This window comes from Cervus elaphus, chromosome 9 (genome assembly GCF_910594005.1).
Source record: "Cervus elaphus chromosome 9, mCerEla1.1, whole genome shotgun sequence".
In the NCBI taxonomy this organism is placed as follows: domain Eukaryota; kingdom Metazoa; phylum Chordata; class Mammalia; order Artiodactyla; family Cervidae; genus Cervus; species Cervus elaphus.
The window spans coordinates 40,323,274-40,344,000 of NC_057823.1; the positions used below are offsets into that span (position 1 = coordinate 40,323,274).

General features: G+C 39.2%; 1 protein-coding gene across 7 annotated transcripts in view; it reads left to right on the forward strand.

Moving 5' to 3' along the window:
• NSD1 (nuclear receptor binding SET domain protein 1) overlaps positions 1-20,727 on the forward strand; it is a 145,180-nt gene that overhangs the window by 117,877 nt on the left and 6,576 nt on the right. For all 7 annotated transcript variants that reach the window (XM_043912366.1, XM_043912370.1, XM_043912365.1 and 4 more), the window contains 8 exons: positions 18-174; positions 2,365-2,570; positions 5,587-5,699; positions 10,101-10,370; positions 12,117-12,233; positions 13,502-13,643; positions 17,600-17,706; positions 19,537-19,741. In XM_043912366.1, coding sequence (XP_043768301.1) covers positions 18-174; positions 2,365-2,570; positions 5,587-5,699; positions 10,101-10,370; positions 12,117-12,233; positions 13,502-13,643; positions 17,600-17,706; positions 19,537-19,741 — 1,317 coding nt within the window. The remainder of the gene's footprint in view (positions 1-17; positions 175-2,364; positions 2,571-5,586; positions 5,700-10,100; positions 10,371-12,116; positions 12,234-13,501; positions 13,644-17,599; positions 17,707-19,536; positions 19,742-20,727) is intronic.

A 20,727-nucleotide genomic window follows, 5' to 3' on the forward strand; every position in this document is an offset into this window, starting at 1 on the left:
TTTTTTGATTCCCACAGGAGGCAGCCTTCTGTGTTGTGATTCTTGCCCTGCTGCTTTTCATCGTGAATGCCTGAACATTGATATCCCTGAAGGAAACTGGTATTGCAATGACTGTAAGGCAGGCAAAAAGCCACATTACAGAGAAATTGTCTGGGTAAAAGTTGGAAGATACAGGTGAGTAAGCATGAAGGAGACTGACAGTTCTTTCACCAGCCTGTGTTTCTTGTGTTTAACTTTTTAAATAAATGGCCTAATTAAAGAAGGTTTACCCGCTCCCCCATTAACTTTCCATTACAAAAGAAAAAACTATATACTAAACTATATATCATCTGTAGAGCTTTATTAATGAAAACAAACCCATAATACCACAAACAGTGAAGGTGCATCGCTAACATTTTGGTATATTTACTTTCAGACACACCAATATATGCACCTTCAAAATAACTGACCTATTGTTATTTGTACCCAGTCGTGTGTGTTGCTTTTTCTTTTAAAATTACTTTTATCGCATATTGTTGATGTTTGGTCACTAAGTCATGTCCAGCTCTTTGTGACCCCGTGAATTGCAGTATGTCTGGCTTCCCTGTCCTTCCCTATCTCCTAGAGTTTGCTCAGATTTATGTCAATTGAGTTGGTGATGCCATCCAACCATCTCATCCTCTGTCGTCCCCTTCTCCTCCTGCCTTCAATCTTTCCCAGCATCAGGGTCTTTTCAAGTGAATTGGCTCTTTGCATCAAGTGGCCAAAGTTTCAGCATCAGTCCTTCCAGTGAATATTCAGAGTTGATTTCCTTTAGGGTTGACTGGTTTGATCTTGCAGTGCACAGGACTCTGAAGAGTCTTCTCTAGCACCACAGTTTGAAAGCATCAATTCTTCAGTGCTCAGCCTTCTAATGGTTCAACTCTTTTTTTTTTTTTTTTGCTCAACTCTTATATCTGTACATGACTACTGAAAAAAACATAGCTTTGACTATATGGACTTTTGCTGGCAAAGTGATGTCTCTGCTTTTTAACAGCTGTCTAGATTTGTCATAGCTTTTCTTCCAAGGAACAAGTGTTTTTTAATTTCGTGGCTGCAGTCTGCTGGAGCCCAAGAAAAGAAAATTTGTCACTGTTTGCACTTTTCCCCCATCTATTTGCCATGAAGTGATGGGACCGGATGCTATGATCTTTTTCTGAATGTTGAGTTTTAAGCCAGCTTTTTCAGTCGCCCCTTTCACCCACATTAAGAGGCTCTTTAGTTCCTCTTTGTTTTCTGCCATTAAAGTACTATCATCTGCATATCTGAGGTTGTTGATGTTTCTCCCAGCAATCTTGATTCCTGCTTGTGAGTCATCCAGCCCGGAATTTCGCATGATGTTGAGTGCACAAAAAATACTATAGCATGCATGATTTTAGAGAAATACTTGTGTGTGTACCTCCCAGTTTAAAACAATAGCACCTTTGAGGCTCTCTCCCTGCCCCATCCGATCTTCTCTCCCCATCCCTTGAAGTAACTGCAGTACTGCATTTTGTGTTTTTTCTTTGCCTGACTGTATACGTTTACCGTGTGTGTTTGATTGTGTGTTTTAGTCCTTTATATAAAGGAATTGTTGCCGTATTTTCTTGCAGCATGTTTTTTTATTTGCTCTTTTGCTCCTTAGATATTATGGTTAGTGCAGTGCTCTAGTTCATTCATATTTCACTATTCGAGAGTGTTCTTTTATGTTTACATGCAATGTGGTATATTTATTTATCCATTCTCATGTTTGAACTATGAACATTTTGTCAGTGTTTCTTGGTATATATGCACGGGAGTTTATTTACCGCATTCTCACAGTAGAATAGCATTGTCTTCCTAAAGGTTGTTGTTGTAATTTCTACGCTTGCTTTGCCAAGCTGGTGGGGGTGGGGTATTATTTGGGGTGTTTCATTTTTGTATACTTCTAATAATTTTTCAAAGTTGACTTCTTTAAAGGCCAATTTGTATTTTGTTATATAGTGTCCCACAGCTACTTCTATCATTCCCTTAATATTGAATATTTAAATTGTTTACAGATTTTCATTCTTTCAGATTTTCAATGAACACTGTAGTCATAAAGTTTTGTCCATGTCTCTAATTACTTCCTTTTATACATTCTTTGAAGTAGAACAGCAGTCTGAGGGCGTGTGTTTGGGTCTGTGAGCATGTGCATGAGGGTGGCATCTCCAGGCTTTTGGCGCATACTGCTTGTTTCTTCTCTAATTATATTGTAAGGATGCCCTGGGTCAGACATTAATGTGGGCTAGACACATTGCTATTCTTTATTCCGTTCTCCAAAGTAGGATTGTTTTTAGTGTCTTGCAGCCTTCTAGAGGTTTTCTTCCTTGTTTTCACATTTCCCAGGTGGTGGCCAGCTGAGATCTGCCATCCTCGAGCTGTACCTTCCAATATTGACAAGATGAGACATGATGTAGGCGAGTTCCCTGTGCTCTTCTTTGGGTCTAATGACTATCTGTGGACTCACCAGGCCCGAGTCTTTCCCTACATGGAGGGGGATGTGAGCAGCAAGGATAAGATGGGCAAAGGAGTCGACGGGACATATAAAAAAGGTAACTTTACCCTTCTTGTTTCTTGAGCCAGCATAGGTCTCTGTTGCCTGAGTATCTGCTCTCTGTTCTATGCTCTGGAGCAGTATATGGCTGCAGCTATAGAATTTTGCAGACAAGTTGACCCATGTAAATCAGTATTTTTGAAGCTAACCTTTACTTAACTAGAATTTCCTTAAGGGATGTTTCTTATCAATCCTGTTTTATCAGCATCCCATCAAGTAAGTACTGGAGCTTTGGAACTGTTTTATAGAATAGACACTTCAGTTTGCTTGGCAAGGACCGAATCTCTAGCAGAGCCACATTTGTTCCAAGGAGAGTTTTTTTGTTTTTTTTTTTAAGAAGAAATAAAATTCAACCAAAATTATAGAATAATATAAGATAGTGAAAGCACATAAATATTCTAAATCAGAGTTTTTTTTTAAGCTGGCCTAGCAGTGAAGGAGAAGGGGCCAGGAGATTCTGACAACGACATCTCTCCCTATTTAATGAGTAAGAGTTGCTTTGAGAATTCAGTGAGAAAATGTAAAAATCAGCCTGCAATGCATATAATTGGTATCCCATCAATGATAATTAGCTTCTTCCTTTAGCTGTCCTTTGAAAGGCAACATAAGTATCTCTTATTATTTGAATATGCTTGAACAGTGATGTGTATTATTTTGTCTGCATAGTGAGGTGAAGAGATTCTAAGCAGGTAGAACTTCTTAGATGGGGAATGAAGATGATGTACATAAGGAACAAGTTTGACAGAAGTTTTGTTTGCCTTACATTATTTCAAGGGTCCCACTTACCTGTTGGAATGTGCTTTCTGTGCAGATATGGGCTATCAGTACTAACACTACAGGAGTTTTGGTCTTGAGCCTTAGAGTCTCAGGTGGTCAAGGACCAAGTGACCAACATCTTTGCCTGTGTAGAGCTGGCCACCATCAAGGCTAGGGGCGAAGTTGGAGTGTAGGAAATATTACAAATCTGAGCCTGCTGAAGCTCTGCGATTCTGCCCTTTCTGTGCCTTGAACTTGGGCTGGCTGGATGCCTCTGCCTTTAAGGAACACATGGTTTTGTGGGAGGACACAGTCAAATGGTCGTTCTTTGAGAGTGTTGTGGCAGAAATGTGCATGGTGTGCTGTGGGAGCCAACGAAGAGGAAGCAAAACAGTGCTGAGGATGACAGTATGGAGGCCATGGATGACTCCTTTCTTAAGTGGCGCTTTCAAGATAATTACCATTTTTTGCTTGCCAGTCCCTGTTCAAAGTTTGTTTTCCCACTTTAAGTCTTTGAGGCAACCCTATAAATTAGATGCTATTATCTTTATCTTCTAATGAGGAAACTGAGGCACATAAAAGTTAAATTGGGAAAATTCTCTGGTGGTTAGGGCAGCGTGTTTTCACTGCTGAGGGGCCAAATTCAGTATCTGGTCAGGGAACTAAGCTCCTATGAGCTATATGGTGTAGCCAAAAGGAAGTTTAATTTGTTGCCCAAAGTCCCTGTGCCAGTAAGTGATATGGGAAGGTTTCATACTCTAGCAGTTGGACCCCAGAATCCAAACTCTTAACCACTACGCTGACTATGAAGAAGTTAACTTAAAATGTAACAAGAAGACAGGGAATGTAAAAGTGCACCTTGAGTCTAACATGATGAGTTAGTGATCTCCAAGTGTTTGGTATAGTTTAAGCATAGGGTTGGGTGAGTACCAGACTGTTTTACTGATAAGATAGGTTAGTTACATGGTCAGAACAGAGTTTTATAAGTCTCAGTCTGAGTAGAATTTCAGGACCATAGAAAATGAGAGGCTCTATGGCCAGAAATGTCAGTGAGGTGGCTGTTTTAGTGGTTTCAAGCAGAGATGATGTGACTGTCACAGGGACTAGTCCGTGGGGCCGAGAGGATGATGGGTACTAGATAGGCAGTAAGTAGATCAGCTAGGTAGCACATGCCAAATAATAGGATGAAGGAAGGAGGGAACAACTGCAGGGAACATAAACTCCTGGATGGTAATGAGGAAATGGAGAAAGAAGGGGTGAATCAGAGGGAAGATTTTCTTTATTGTTTTGAGAGATCATGGGGAGAGCAACAAAGAAGAAACTGGGAAATTTTGGAATTCTACAGAGTTTTTAACCTGAATCAAGAGTAATGAATTAAAATTTTAAGTGGAGAAGAATGAGATTCTTAGGATTTTTGTTGGACTTTTCAAATACTCCAATCTTTTAAACATATGAAAGCGCAGGCCTGGAATGAAGATGAGCTGTGAAGATCTGTCTTTGTATTAGGGTTGTGTGTGTGTGTTTTAGTCACTCAGTCGTGTCTGACTCTTTGTGACCCCCATGGACTGCATCCTGTCAGGCTCCTCTCTCTATGGCATTCTCCAGGTAAGAATACTGGAGTGGGTTGCCGTGCCCTCCTCTAAAGGATCTTCACTACTCAGGGATCAAATCCAAGTCTCTTCTGTCTTCTGCATTGGCAGGCGGGTTCTTCACCACTGCTGCCACCTGGGAAGCTGTGTTAGGATAATCCCTGATATTTACAGAATGAGTTTTAGAAGAGTAGGCTAGGTGTTCCAGAGAACAGATAGAAAGAAAAAGAAAACTTCAAGTTTCATTTCTTCCAAAGGAACACAGTATGTTTTCTGGATACCTATGAGGCACGTTATTTGTGGAAGCAGAAAATTGGGGTCTGAGGAAAGGAATTAGGTTTCTAGGCAGTGACATTGCTGAATGGATACATCCTGGTTGTTGTTAGGAGATATCATATGTGAGGTTTTTCAGATTATTTAGCTATGTTTTTGTTTTGTTTTAAATTTGCCTCTGAAACTGGTTGTCCATATAGGGCCATTGAGTAATGTATGATGTTTTATTTTAATGCCATATATGAATACCCTGGGGACTAGGACTTACTTGAAAATAGAAATTGTATGTATGTCTCAGATTTTTGTCTAAAACATGAATTTTCTCCAACTTATAAGGGAGAAAAGGCAAAATAACTCTACTCAGAGATAAAGTGACTGTGCTGTATGTTTTCTTAGCTCTTCAGGAAGCTGCAGCAAGGTTTGAGGAGTTGAAGGCCCAAAAAGAGCTAAGACAACTGCAGGAAGATCGAAAGAATGACAAGAAGCCACCACCTTACAAACATATAAAGGTGAGAACAGACTTCAGGAGAGACCATGTGATGGCTTGCCCGCTTCCCACTCTTTGTTCATGGTGAGAACTGGAAGCACAAGCATAATCGCTTTTAGGTAGAGGCGTGAGCTTAAAGGAATACAAGAAAAAAGTGCCAGAGCACCATTTCTAGCACATTGTTTGTATTGATACTTTATAAAATCAATTGTATGATGATACAGTTTTATTCTTGTTGCTCTGGAAAGTCTTTACATAAAGTGAATTGGAATAGATTCTGTTCACAATCAACATCTTGCATTTGGAACAGCAGGCACCAAGGAGCCATGATAAAAAATGAGAAACTGCCCTGAAAGAGTGTGAATAATACACATGATAATTTCTTCTGGTAATAGCTGATACTGAAGATATTTTAGGTGACTAGTATGACTAGAATTCCCAAAGTCACAAGAATTCATGTTAAGTGGACTTAGGTATGCTAGTCTGCTTGGTAAAAGAGTCGTTGTCATTTATCATCTGGGTCTGGTAGACCTTTTGTATTTTTATATCGTTAAGTCATTTTTATAAAGAATTTACAGAGGTAAAAATAAAGGAATAGTGAGGAACAAACTTATTAGAAATTTTAGTTAAGTATTTAGTAAGTACTAAAACATTTTTTTGAAAACCTTTTAATCAAGTTAGTTTTGGTGCTCAAATATCAGACCACATGAAAGAATGCTATAAGGTCTATTAACAAAATTCAATGATTTTTTTGGTGGTTTTTTTTTTTTTTTTGAGTTTCTGAAGTCTGAGGTTTTCACTTAGAGATCAATTTCACCACCATTTTTAGAATCTAGTGTGTTTAAGTGTCCCAAATATTCTGTGGTACATTCCTAAACTAAAAAACTATTTGTTATTTATGTGAAATTCAGATTCAGTTGGATGTCCTAGATTTTTACTTGCTAAATCGAGCAATCCCACTAAAGGTATACTGAAAGATACTATCTCCCATCTTCTCTGCTTTCTGGAAAGATATTATAGTACTTTGGGTAATGCAGTGCAGAAACTAAACTGTGCCTGTTTCACTGTTGCGTCAGGCCTTTATGATTCCGTCATTCTTCCGCTTTCTTTCTCTTTTTTGTCTTTTTTAGAATAGTTGGGAATCATCGAGTAACAAAATGGGGTGATGAAATAGTAAAGAATTATGAGATACAGGAAAAGGAAACACTGAACATTTAGTGTTTAGAACACTAAAATTCCATAATGAAGCTTAGATTTATAAAATAGTGTAATGGATCTGCCTGGTAGTATGCAATATAGAAAGAGTTAAAATATCAATCCTTACAAATAGTTAAAACTATTGGAAAAGAAAAAAGAAACAAAACTTAAAATTGCATAGACTGAGAGTTAAATGGAGTTAATTGTTCATGGAGACATAACACTGAATTGTAGTTCATCCTCAAAAAAGGGGAAAGTAATTCCTGTTTCCACAGTCATAGATGTCACACATAACAGAAGTTAGGCACTTCAGGGTAGCTTGTCAACCATATTGAACCTGGGTATTGAGAGACCAACTAATGTCCTGTGTGTGATCTAATCACAAAATTTAGACACCACCTTCTTTCCTCCACCTTTAAAACAAAGATGTATTTCCAGGGAAAAGATTAAACCAGGGGTTGGTAAACTATAGTCCCAACTCTGGCCTACCATACATGGTCCAGAAAAACTTTTTTTTTCTAACACATGAAGATTTTATGAAATTCAAATATTAGTTGTCCATAATTAAAGCTTTATTGGCACACAGCCATGCTTGTTCATGTACATGTGGTCTATTCCTTCTTTGGAGCTACAGTGACAGTTGAGCAACATGCACCAGAGATCTATGTCTTGAGAACATAAAATATTTACTATCTGACCCTTTACAGAAAAGGTTTGTCAATCCCTGGCCCAGAGTGAGTGTAAATGCTACAATTATATGTCTATGTTGTTCTTACTTAACCATGTATGGGGTTTTGTTCTTGCTTTATGTTATGTCAGGCAAGAAACTTATTTGAGATTAATATCAGTTTAGATCAGATGTCAGGGAAGAATGATTGAAACATACCCTTGTGTAGAAAAAAGGAGTAAAATGCAACTATTTTGGATGGAGAGTGTCAGGTAAAGATAACCTTGAATCAAGGTGAATATTCAGATGGCCCTAGGTGGGACGAGGTGATTGAGCTCAGCCCTGGTCTGCTGCCTTGGAGTTTGCCTTAGTAGGTCTGTGACCTGCAGTGGCATGTGGTGAGAGTGTTCCTCCGTTGACAAGCATTTGCCAGTATTTTGAAGAAGCTGGGAAGAGATCTGGCAGTGAGACTTACTGTCATTTTAAGTTGTTCTGGAGAACATTTGAAGACAGTGTATTTTTACACACAGATTGTAGATTATTCCCCACAACAGTCTTGCAATTTAGGTCTTGCAAGTAAAAATTAACTAATCAAATAATGCAATTCCTGAAGAATCAAATTTTACGTATAGGACAGATTTTTGAAGACTCGTGATTTGACTGTTCCCATTGAGATAATATCAAACAGAGGAAACTCATTCCTTTAATTTTATTGAAATATAGTTGATTTACAGTGTTGTGTTAATTTCTGTCTATAGCAAAATGAATCAGTTTTATATATATAGAACATGGGTTTTCATTTTGGTTTATCACAGGGTATTGAGTATCGTTCCCTGTGCTATATAGTAGAACCTTGTTGTGTATCCATTCTATATGTAATAGTTTGCATCTGCTAATCCCAGACTCTCAATCCCCCACCCCTGGCTATGGAGCTGGACATGTAGGGTCTTAGTTCCCCTACCAGGGATTGAACTACCGACCCCTGCTTTGAAAGTGTTGAGTCTCCCACTGGACCACCAGGGAAGTCCCCAGGACTCATTCTTATAGTGCACAAATCTCTCTCTATTGTGAAATGTCTACTTTTTTCCCACACTGTTGTTAGTATCTAATGGCTTCAGTATCACAGCAATTGGCCTTTGTTTTACCACACTGCATATTCAGTACTAGCACCATTAAAAATGAATGCTTAGGTGACATTGCTGTAGTCTATTAAAAAGATTTCAAGTTGTGATAGTCAGTTTTAAAGTATATCTTCACATATTGGAACTCAATTACTCAGAGACCTTTTCGTATTAAAGATTTACCACTTGAGAGGGTGAATTTTTTTTTTTTTTTAATATAGCAGCTAACGTGCTGCCACCATGTGGCAATAGCGGAAACTCAAGTTTACAATTGACTTCGCTTGTTTAGTTGCCCGGTTGTGTCCAACTGTTCTGTGATCCCATGGACTGTAGCCTGCCAGGCTCCTCTCTCCATGGATCTTCCAGGCAAGAATACTGGAGTGGATTGCCATTTTCTTCTCTAAGGGATATTCCCCGACCTGAGGATGGAACTCTTATCTCCAGAATTGGCAATCAGTTTCTTTACCACTGAGCCACCAGGGAAATCCAGGCTTGAAATTATGGATTCTTTTGAAATGATTTATTTTTAAATGTTTATTTAGACTGTGCTGGGTCTTCGTTGCTATGCAGGCTTTTCTCTGTCTTCATTGTGCATGGGCTTTCTCTAGTTGGGACAAGCAGGGGCTATTCTTCCTTTCAATGTGAGGGCTTCTCACTGTGGTGGCTTTGGCTTCTCTTGTTTTGGAGCGTGGGCTCTAGGCTGTGTAGGTTTCTGTAGTTGTGGCTCCCAGCTCTAGAGCACAGGCTCAATGGTTATGGTGCATGGACTTAGTTGCTCTGTGGCATGTGGGAGCTTTCCAGATCAGGGACCGAACCCATGTCTCCTGCACTGGCAGACAGATTCTTATGCACTGGGCCACTGGGGTAGCCCAGAGGTGATTTTTTTTTTTTTTTTCCTATTTGTGGTATTTATATTTTATATATTGAGTGAGGCTTTAATTTTTATATCAAACTGCCTAAATTCTTATTTCCTTCGCCTTTTTAATTGTGGTAAAAATATAGATTACATTAAGTTTTTTTTTATCTTAACCATATTTAACTATACATTTCAGTGGCATTAAATGCATTCATGTTTATAACTATTGCCATTATCTCTTTGTATCTAAGTGGTATAAGTATTTGTCTGTTTTGACTGGCTTGTTTCGTTTAACATAATGACCTCCAGGTTTATCCATGTTGCGTATTGTGTGTCAAATTTCCTTCACTTTTAGGCTGAATAATACTCCGTTATTTTTACCACATTTTGCTCATCCATTCATGTGCTGGTGGACACTTGAGTTGTTGCCATATTTTAGATGTTGTGAATAATCCTGCTAACTCTTGATAATTTAGAATCGTGTAAAATGTGGTGTGCAACTTTAAAGAAATCTGCCTTCACAGGCCCTGAACTGTCCTGCGCTGACTTGCCTGCGTACTAGAGCGTGTGTTTCTCCTCCAGGTGAACCGGCCGATTGGCCGGGTGCAGATCTTCACTGCGGACTTGTCCGAGATTCCGCGTTGCAACTGTAAAGCCACGGACGAGAACCCCTGCGGCATAGACTCGGAGTGCATCAACCGCATGCTGCTGTACGAGTGCCACCCCACCGTGTGTCCCGCCGGAGGCCGCTGCCAGAACCAGTGCTTCACCAAGCGCCAGTATCCAGAGGTGGAGATTTTCCGCACACTGCAGAGGGGCTGGGGTCTTCGAACAAAAACCGATATTAAAAAGGTGAGGAAACTTAATCTTCAGTTTTTTTCCTTCTTTGCAATTGCTTAATACAAGTAATTCTTCTGATTAATATGAGAAAATTGGACATGGAGGAACATAATGAAGTGTAAGGATTATCCTATTATAATGTCTTGCCATATCCTTCCAAAATTTAGAGACTTGTGGAATAGATGGTCTCTTTTCTGTATGCAGTTCACTTATTGATCATGTTCACTATGAAGGAGGATGAAAAAAATGAGGGAAATTCATAGAGATACTATGGTTTTGTCCACTCATTTGTGGAAATCTTGGAACTTAAGAGAGGATAGAAAGAGTGTGATACAGGTGTTAATCATCAACTAATGAAATAAAGTTTATTTTTACTGAGAGAAAAATAGGTTTGGGTTCATTGAACATGAAAGAAAAGAGGATTAGGTCTTCTCTAATGAAAATGCAATAACATCTTCAACTTGAAACTTGGAAGGCCCTACAAATTTCTGATAAATAGATAGTATTATACAGTCTCTGAGTGGAATAAATCATATTTGACATTTGAATGTAATAAGTTTTACTCTGGTTATATTTTCTGAAGAATTTTATTGAAGTTTGTTTCTAGGAAAGGAGGTGAATATGAGTTGGTTGGTCTCTTTTAGTCATTTGCTGATTAACTATTGTATATCTCCTTTGTGCCAGGCATGTTGCTGTTTGATGCAGTGTTAAGTAAGAAAGACATGTTCCTTGCTTTCCTAAAGTTTACTTTCTAGATGGAGAGAGATATTGAACAAGTAATCACTCACTGTGGAAGCAGAAAGGGTTCTGTAGGCATGTGGCAAAGGGCCTGAAACTAGCTTATCTCTGAGAATATTTTAAATTGAGACTTGAAAGATAAATAGTTGTTGGCTTAAGCTGGTTGAATATTTTAGCATTTCGGGTAGAGGGGACAGCACATGAGAAAACCAGTATGACCGTAGTATAGTGAATCATTAGGACCGTGGTGTGAAATGTGAATGGGCAGTAGGCAGGGCATGTTTCATGAAAAAAGAATATAGTTTAGGAAAGTTGACTTTTAGGTTCTTAGACAGGTAAAGGGATAAACCATTATAGTGGAGCCTTAGTTTACTTCAATTTTGATTGATCTTAAGGTGAATTCCAAGTTTTCTGCTGTTGGCTGTGGTAGGAGTGGGGAGATCATTCTTATTGTTAAATAGTTGAAGCATCGTATTTATGTTTTATCTTGAATAAGTGAAGTGAAAGTGTTAGTTGCTCAGTCCTGTCTGACTCTTTGGGACCCCATGGTCTATAGCCCCCCAGGCTCCTCTGTCCATGGAATTCTCTAGGCAAGAGTATTGGAGTAGCCATTCCCTTCTCCAGGGGATCTTCCTGATCCGGGGATCAAACCTGGGTCTCCTGCATTGCATGCAGATTCTTTGCCATCTGAGCCACAACCTTTGTTAAGTACAAAAGTACAGAGTGAAGTCACTCAGTCACGTCCGACTCTGCGAATCCATGGACTGTAGCCTACCAGGCTCTTCCATCCATGGAATTTTCCAGGCAAGTATACTGGAGTGGGTTGCCATTTCCTTCTCCAGGGGATCTTCCCAACCCAGGGATTGAAACCGGGTCTCCCGCATTGCAGACAGACACTTTACCATCTGAGCTACCAGGAAGCTTTTGTGAATCTGTTAACTGTCTTTAATTTTTTAAAAATAAGGTATACCTATGAACACAGTTGGCACTTCTTGCCATTTAAGTCATTTCTCGTTCCAGGGTGAATTTGTGAATGAATATGTGGGTGAGCTAATAGATGAAGAAGAGTGCAGAGCTCGAATCCGTTACGCCCAAGAACATGATATCACTAATTTTTATATGCTAACCCTAGACAAAGTAAGTAATGGAAAGTGCTATTTCCACTGTTATAAGGTTGTTTGTAATTAGTGCTGTCCCGGCTATTCTGTGTAGGCATGTCATACACTGCGTAAAACAGTGTCTTTCCCCCATGTTCATAGGGATTGCTTGATCAGGGTCCTGGAGTTGGATAAAGTTAGTCATTTCTAGCTGTACATCCATGGGCAAAAGGCACTAAAACTGCTTTTCAACTGTCCAACATAAGTTTGGAATGAGTTCTTTTAGTGTTTTTCCTATAAGATTAAAACTTAAAGCCAGAAAAATAATAATTATTTTACTGTTTATTTTACAGATTGAAACACTGATTTGTTAATATTTAGTTAGTACATTGAGAAAGTCGTTGACTATAGAACTCAACTTACAAACCCAAGTTAGCTCTCCAGTTATTGGAATTTCTGATGAGTTGTGTTTCATTGGTGTCTAGAATTATATTTGGGATTTATTTATTTTTTTCCCTATGTGCGTTTCCAACATGTTTTATTTATTTATTTTAAAAATTTTATTTTTTTAATATTTTATTGAATATAGCTGATTTACAGTGGTGTGTTAATTTCTGCTGTACAGCAGAGTAATTCAGTTATACATATCATATCTTTTCCATTATGATTTATCACTGGGTATTAAATATAGTTTCCTATGCTGTATATAGTAGGACCTTGTTTATGGGATTTATTTCTAATTCTGGCATCCTAATGCATTTTGTTTCCGTGTACACTGAGATTCCTCTTTGTTCGTGAGTATTGGGTTCTGTTAGGTTTCACCCTGTCCCCAGCTTTTATAATAGACTTTTCTTAGTGTGAAACTTTGTATTTACCCAGTTGTACTTTGATGATTTGTGAGATCCTCAGCTTTAGGTTCTCTGATCATTTGGGATGCGGTCTGGATGTCATTATTAAAATCTTAGGTGATTACTAATGTATAGCCAGGGTTCAGAAGAGGATACAAGAAGCTACTGCTTCTAGGATGGAGCTCCTCAAACTTCAGCATAATCCTAACCACCTAGAGGGCTTGTTACTACATAGATTGCTGGGCCTCAGAGTTCCTGCTTTGGTATCTCTGAAGTGCCACCAAAGACTGCGTTTTTAGTGTTTAGTTTTTAGTTTCCAAGGTGGTGATACTAGTGCTAGTCTAGGCACTATATTCTGGAAGAGTCAAAGTTTACAAATAGGAACTCCAACTTATTAAAATACTCTAATTTTACTCAGTAATAGTGGAGGTCTGCTGAATAGCATCTCTTGGAATTCTAGGACCGGATTATTGATGCTGGCCCCAAAGGAAACTATGCTCGATTCATGAATCATTGCTGCCAGCCTAATTGTGAAACACAGAAGTGGTCTGTGAATGGAGACACCCGGGTTGGCCTTTTTGCCCTGAGTGACATTAAAGCAGGTAAGACTCATTTAAGGATTTTGGAACCAGGACTAGGACTTCAGTTTTTATTATCTAAAAACCCCATTTGTCCTGTAGTCCAAATGAGGCTGCAAACCCCTGAGGACACAAGGAGACTATCTTGGTGGTGCCTGGCAAGTACCAGGTCTGTTCTTATTGGTGGTGGAATGGTAAGACACATGTAACCTGAAATATACCATTTTAGACATTTTTAAGTGTGCTGTTCAATGGCATTAAGTCCATTCACATTGTTGTACAACCATCACTACCATCCATCTCCAGCACTTTTTGTTTTCCTGAACTGGGGATACCCATTAAACAAAAACTCCCTCTTTCCCCACTCTCCCAGCCTCTAGTGACCACCATTTTACCTTCTGAGTCTGGTTTTTTAGCTGCTCTAGGAATCTCATGTAAGTGCAGTCGTATAATACTTGTTTTGTTGGGACTGACTCATTTTATTTAGCCTGATGGTTTGGTCATGCTCTCCAGGCACACCATGCGGCTTGCAGGATCTTAGCTCTCCAACCAGGGATTGAACCTGGGGCCATGACATTGAAAGCACTGAGTCCTAACCACTGAAGTGCCAGAGAATTCCCTGTATGGTTTTAAAGGAATAAATTTCCAGACCTTTCCATAACTTAAATGAACTCCATAAAAATTGGGCTGCCTTAAAAATCGTTGGCAGTCAAGGTCTCCTTTCACAGTTGACTTTCATCCTTTTGTAAACCAAATAGCCACCTCTCACCCATCTGAATTTTATGGTTTATGAGCCCAAGGCTAAGGAAAAACAAAATCCCTCAGCTCTTGGGTGTCAAAGAACTGGACATTTGGAGAGTGCACATTTATGTTGTGGCTGGCCTAGATGCCCGTGCCTCTGAGAGTTCAGAGTGCAGAAGTGAGGTGGTTGTGTTCAGCATAATAGTAAGATGTTTAGTTAAACTGAAAGTACATCTGGTGAGGCTGAGAGGTTTGAAAGTAAACGTATATGATGGATATTTTCCATAAATTAAAGCAACGTGATATTTAGTGTCTAGGTTTTTATCAAAATTTTGAAGCATATTATATGACACACTCTAAATTTTTTTTTAATATTTAGACTTACATAAAGTTTGAGTGTAAGGATATACCTAAATTTTCAAAGTAAGTTTTTGCAGGAATACTAGCAAAGCGTTTAAAGATCCCTCTCCCAGGTGGTGCTACTGGTAAAGAATCCTCCTGCCAGTGCTGGAGACATAAGAGATGCAGGTTCGATCCCTAGGTGGGAACGCCCCCCCTGGAGGAGGGCATGGTAACCCACTCCAGTATTCTTGCCTGGAAAGCTCCGTGGACGGAGGAGCCTGGTGGGCTGCAGCCGTGGGGCCGCACAGAGCACGCCACTGAGGGCTGAGCACGTGCGCACACGCACTCGCTCTCTCCCCCCCCCCCCACCCTCCCCCAACCCCCCAACTCAGAGTGAGACTGGCCTGAGTAGGGTGGTTTTTTTTTTTTTTGGTCTCTCATCAAAGCAGACTTTACTGGTGGAGCACCTGGCAGCCCCGCATCCCTGGGTGCCCACCCTGTGCTCAGCGGGTAGCCGCTGCGGCGTTGTTACCCCGAGTTCTGGTTTCACTCCTCTTGCACCTCGGAGGGCAACTCGCGGCTTGGGCAGCTCGTAATTGACAGTAGCATAGTCCAGTGACTCTCAAAGTGGAAATCCTATATGAGCCCAGTCAGTGTTATTCATGTTTACCTCAAGAAACACTAATCAAAATAAAGAGTAATTTGGTCAGCTTTTTGTCTGTTGCCTTTTTTTTTTCATCTGTAGACTACCTCTCCTCTCTTCTTCCCGCCAGCTCTCCTATATATGTTTTCTCTTTAATTTAAATATACTGCTGCCCAGGAGTCTTTTAGGCTCTTTAGAATTTTAAAATTTCTGACAGTTTTCCTATTTTTAAAATTGAGCCACTAGTTCCTTTCTCCTGTTTTTGCATTGCTTCATATAAGGTATTTAATGATGAAAGGAATAATACTTGAGCATCACTGTGCACATGTGTTCTGCTGGCTAAATGAAACTAATTTTTGAAATCATAACGTGTATTAGGTTTTTAGAATGAATGTCTTCAGAGTAAATTGGGTAGATTTCTGATTTGTAAGAGGAATTATCAACTGAATGCTGTTAAGAGCTACATTTATCAAATGCCAAACTTTGTTCCAAGCTTGCTATTTAATCCTTACAAAAGTACTATAAATTATGTGTTATCATACCTGTGTTATCTGCATTCTTTGACTTTATCTCTCTCTCAATCTTTTATCTGTTTTTCTCTCTGATCACCCTAGGGGAAGAAGGGGTATTAGTTACTCAAATGTTAGTCATATGACTTCAGTGCTTATCTCTGTCCTGACTACTTTTAGTACCACACTTCCACTTTGAACTTTAGTCTGTGTCTGTGAGGATAGCCTGTTCTACCATGTGCAGCCACAAATTTCTCTCCTCCTAGCATTGTGTGGGAACTGACTGACCTTGTTCCTGTCCTCCCAAACTGCAGGGGTGTCTTCCGTGTGTTCTCACTCCAGTGCCCTTTGCTCTCCCCCCAAATTGCAGATATCTGTATTTTGGACTCTTTTCTAGAATGGCTTTCCTGTATGCACACTGATACCCTCTGATTAACCCCCTCCTCTAGTTTTGTCTGTGTAGTGCATGCTGAGTGAGCAGCAGGTAATAACAAGTATCCTGCTATCTTATACCTGTGTATTTGGTTGAGTTGCATTGTAAGCCCATTAAATTTGTGAAAATTCAGCTGTATACTCAGAAAATTTTGAAAAAGGTTAGTGTGAATAAAAGTACCCATCGTTCAGTCCAGTAAGTTCACAGTGGGTGTGAGAGGTTAGATGTGACCCTGCTGTGATACCCTGTTCAGTCTTGGTTTCTTCAGGCTCTTCACAATGTGAGCCTCTTACCAGGCCCCAGGTAATTCTAGCATCCATACCATTCAGATTCCTAAATAGAAGCCAGCTGCTTTATAATTTACTCAACCAAATTTAAGGAATAATGATCTCTTTCCAATATTAGATGAAAACCTATATTAATTAATCTCACTGATAGAAGATATATCATTCTGCAATGGGAAATCTTCCTCAGTTTTGACAGTTTTAGCTGAACAGTTATCACTTTGTACATTAACGGTAAGCCATTACCCCTACCCAGGGACAGTCTCGTATATTTCTGTAAAATTCTTCTGTTAGGCTTTCCCTAACACACTTTGATTTTGAATGTTTGTGTGGTTTATTTGCTCTCAATTTTGATGAAATGCATTTGTGAGAAAAAGGGGAATTTTTGTATGATAAATTTGTAAATCTCCTATTAAAGTTGACAAATTCCTGCTGTGTGCATTATGTCGTTCTCAGTAAGCTTGTAAGATTGTTATCTGCATTTAACAAATGGACTCTCAGGCTCAGCTCACCCAGCTAGACTGGTGTAACTGGGATGTAAAGCCGGGGCTTAGGTCTTATGGTCTAGAGTTCCCTAATACTATTCTGTAGTGACTTGTCTCTTGAGTGCTGCCAGGTAAGATGCACACGTTGGGACAGACGACAGACTTCCTTCACACTTAGCTTTCACAGTGCCTGGCACATCAGTGCATAAATCACATTTTGTTGTTTTTGGTAATAATATATTTTGAATCTGAATGGTTAGGGAAAAAAAACAACCCGGGTAACACCTTGATGGTAAAAATTGTTTTAAGTATTACTTGTTAGGTCATGTTTTTCTGTTGTGCAGTTATGTTAGTTGATTAATATTGTCATTAGATTCAAATTCATTAACATGTTATTAATATAGCAGGATTAAAGTTAGTATGCCCTTTTATTCCTCTTAAAAACTAACCTTGTTCTCTTGGAAGTCTGTATCTTTTGTGGTTATCACAGAACTATTGTAATTAAAACCATTGATACTAGTATTTTCATGGTCTCTTATGCAGGCACTGAACTTACCTTCAACTACAATCTAGAATGTCTTGGGAATGGAAAGACCGTTTGCAAATGTGGAGCCCCAAACTGCAGTGGCTTTTTGGGTGTAAGGCCAAAGGTACCTGTTAAACGTTTGCATCAAGGATAATGGTGTGGTCATTTCTCCCTAACCTGTTGGCAGGACTGAGTATTTAAGAGGATGTCTGTTTGAAATGATGACATTGAATATTTCTCAGTAGGGATACTGGCAATTTAAGCATTCTAAAACCAGTTTGGTACACTAGAGAAGGCCTTTGGGTATTGTTGAAGTGTTTTGAGTAATCTGACTTCTAATTGATGATACCTTTGAAGCTAAAAAAGATGTAAAATAGGAATCTATAAGGTAGGTTACTTCCCCATATCTCTATTGGTCTTAGTCAATCTTATATTTCCTAAGAAACTACTTAGATGCTCAGTCTCTCTTTGTGTCTTTCTTTTTAAAGATATTGGAGAATCTGATATTGAATTTAAGACTCTAAATGTAGTATAAGATTGTAGATAAATATAGGATCCTTAATCTTTTTTTTAAAAACATTTTATTTTGTATTGAGGTATAGCTGAATAACAGTGTGTACATATAAGAACCCTTAATCTTACCCATGTGCCATGTAACAGAGTATAAACTTTGTTGTATCTTATATCCTGTTTTTTTATGTATACTTTAACTGAATTATAATTCTGTAACTGTAAAAAATTCTTGTTTATAATTCACAGATATTATTTAAAAATATTTTCTTGCTGTTACATTATTTTATTAACCATCATTTTCAATGAGTGTTAAAGTTTTTATATAATGGATGAACCAGGATAGGTGAATGTCTGGATGCTTCCTCAGTTACTCTATCATAAGTAACAGCACACTGAAAATTGAAGTTTAACTTTGATACAAAGTAGACTACACGGTGACTCCAATTGGGTATTTCTTATTATACATCTTTGATAGTGAAGTCAACATTATGAACTGAAAAGTGAAAATTAGTATGAAACCATTTAATAAAAGGATCATTTTGACCTATAATACATGAAGAACACCCAGTAATTTTTCTTTTATCTATTAAATAAGAAAATGTATATTGGATTTTGTTTTTTGTTTTGTTGGTTGGTTAAATGGTCTTGTTTCTTACGGTATGCAGTGGATTTAGTCCCTGTAAATTAAAACAGTAACAGAATTTAATGGTATTTGGTGCACTTGGGCTGTCTCTCTCTGTATCCTTAAGGTCCGTGTAGCACTTCACAGGTGACTCAGTGAGAGATTAGAGAGCAGAAGTTTAGAAGTGGGAGAAGATCCCTGAGGGCTGGCAATAAGCCGGATTGGTCCTGGATGTTTCTAGGCCAAGGGAAACAATGTGGTCAAACCACGCAGTTTGGTGGCCACGTGTGGGCTGCAGGGAGCACAGGGTAGACCTGCTGGCTGCTCCGGGGTCTGTCTTGGCAAGTGGTGGATGTGAACCTAAACTGATGGAGATAAGGATGCAAAGACCACGAATTAGTGTTCTGTGTCTTGCTGGAACATGGCTCATACGAAGAGCTCAGTGAAGCTTTGTTGGATAAATTAAGAAATGTGTGTGACCCAGAGAAGTCTTCCTTAGTTTTGAAATTAGACAAACTTAAGAATAAAAATAAAACTTATTATTAAAGGATGATCTTAATACCAGCCTTGTGTGTCAACAAGAAGCAGCATATTTCTCTTTTATTGCACTCAGGTGGTAGGAGTAGTTGATGTCAGATACACTTAGTGCTACCATTTATTGGGTACCAATGATATGCCCTGTGCCTTTTTCTGCATTTTCTTTTATCTTCACAATAGTCTATGAGGACTGTCTTTCCAGAGGAGAGTCTAAAGCGCAGAGAGATTAGTTAACCTGGTCAAGATCATACAACTAATGTGTCAACAATATTTGACCTCTAGAATCAACCCATTGCCACAGAGGAAAAGTCAAAGAAATTCAAGAAGAAGCAACAGGGGAAGCGCAGAACCCAGGGTGAAGTCACAAAGGAGCGAGAGGATGAGTGTTTCAGCTGTGGGGATGCTGGCCAGCTCGTCTCTTGTAAGAAGCCAGGCTGCCCCAAAGTTTACCATGCAGACTGTCTCAATCTAACCAAGCGACCAGCAGGTTGGTGCCAAAATCCATTTAGAGTTCTCTTTGTTCTCTGCCAGAATTCTCAGAGCCCTTTGCTCTTCCCATGTATGATATCGAGGAGTGGCATATTTCATGTTCTCACTGTCAAAATAAATGACAACAAAGACCATAGAGAAGGGAACAGAAACTCACTTGCTCCATGAAGCATTTTATGTTAGTTTATCCTCCCACCAGCCTATAAAGATGAGGCCTTTTTACCTTCCCATATTCCAAATGAGGAAACTTGAGTCTTGACTTGTCACATTAAAGCATATAAGTGGAGGAACTGGCTTGAAAGCCAGAGGTTTTCTGACTTTAAGCCCACTACTGTTCACTCTCTAGAGAAAGAGATGCTGAGAAAGAGTGGAGCTTCTGGGTGATTATAGCCCCCCTCTGGCCCACTTCCCTCTGAAAGAGATGCAGTTGTGTTAGTAAACACAGGAGAACCTAGGCAGGCAGGTGTGGTACTCAGAAATATGTGGCTGGGAAAATTGTCACTGATCTTTGGATGATAATTTGACATTAGAAGAGTTCAGGGATTTGGGTGTGCTATCTATTTTAAACAACAAAGGTGAGAAACTATTCTGGGTGACACGCATCATTAGCGGCCTGCTTCTGGGAACTGCAGAAAGAGAACTTTGGGTTGGGAGTGAGAGGAGTTTGTCTGAAAATTAGCTTTTCTTCAGTATGTGGTTGCCAGGATAATGAAATAATAGAAACTGAGGTAGCTTGGGGGCAAGGCCATAACACTGATTTCAGTGCCAGGAAATGGAGGATTGTTTCAGAAGCAATTACTTGGGGTCATTACATGCTCAGGAAGCATTACACGGGTTGTGCCAGCAATGACCCCGAGTAATTAAAAACCAAGTCGGTTTTGTTTTGTTTTGTTATTGTCATTCTCTCCTTGTTGGAAGTAGTCATAGAAATCAGGGTTACTCCTTGGTCGTCGTCATTGTTGTTTACTCCTGCTTGGTTTTTAA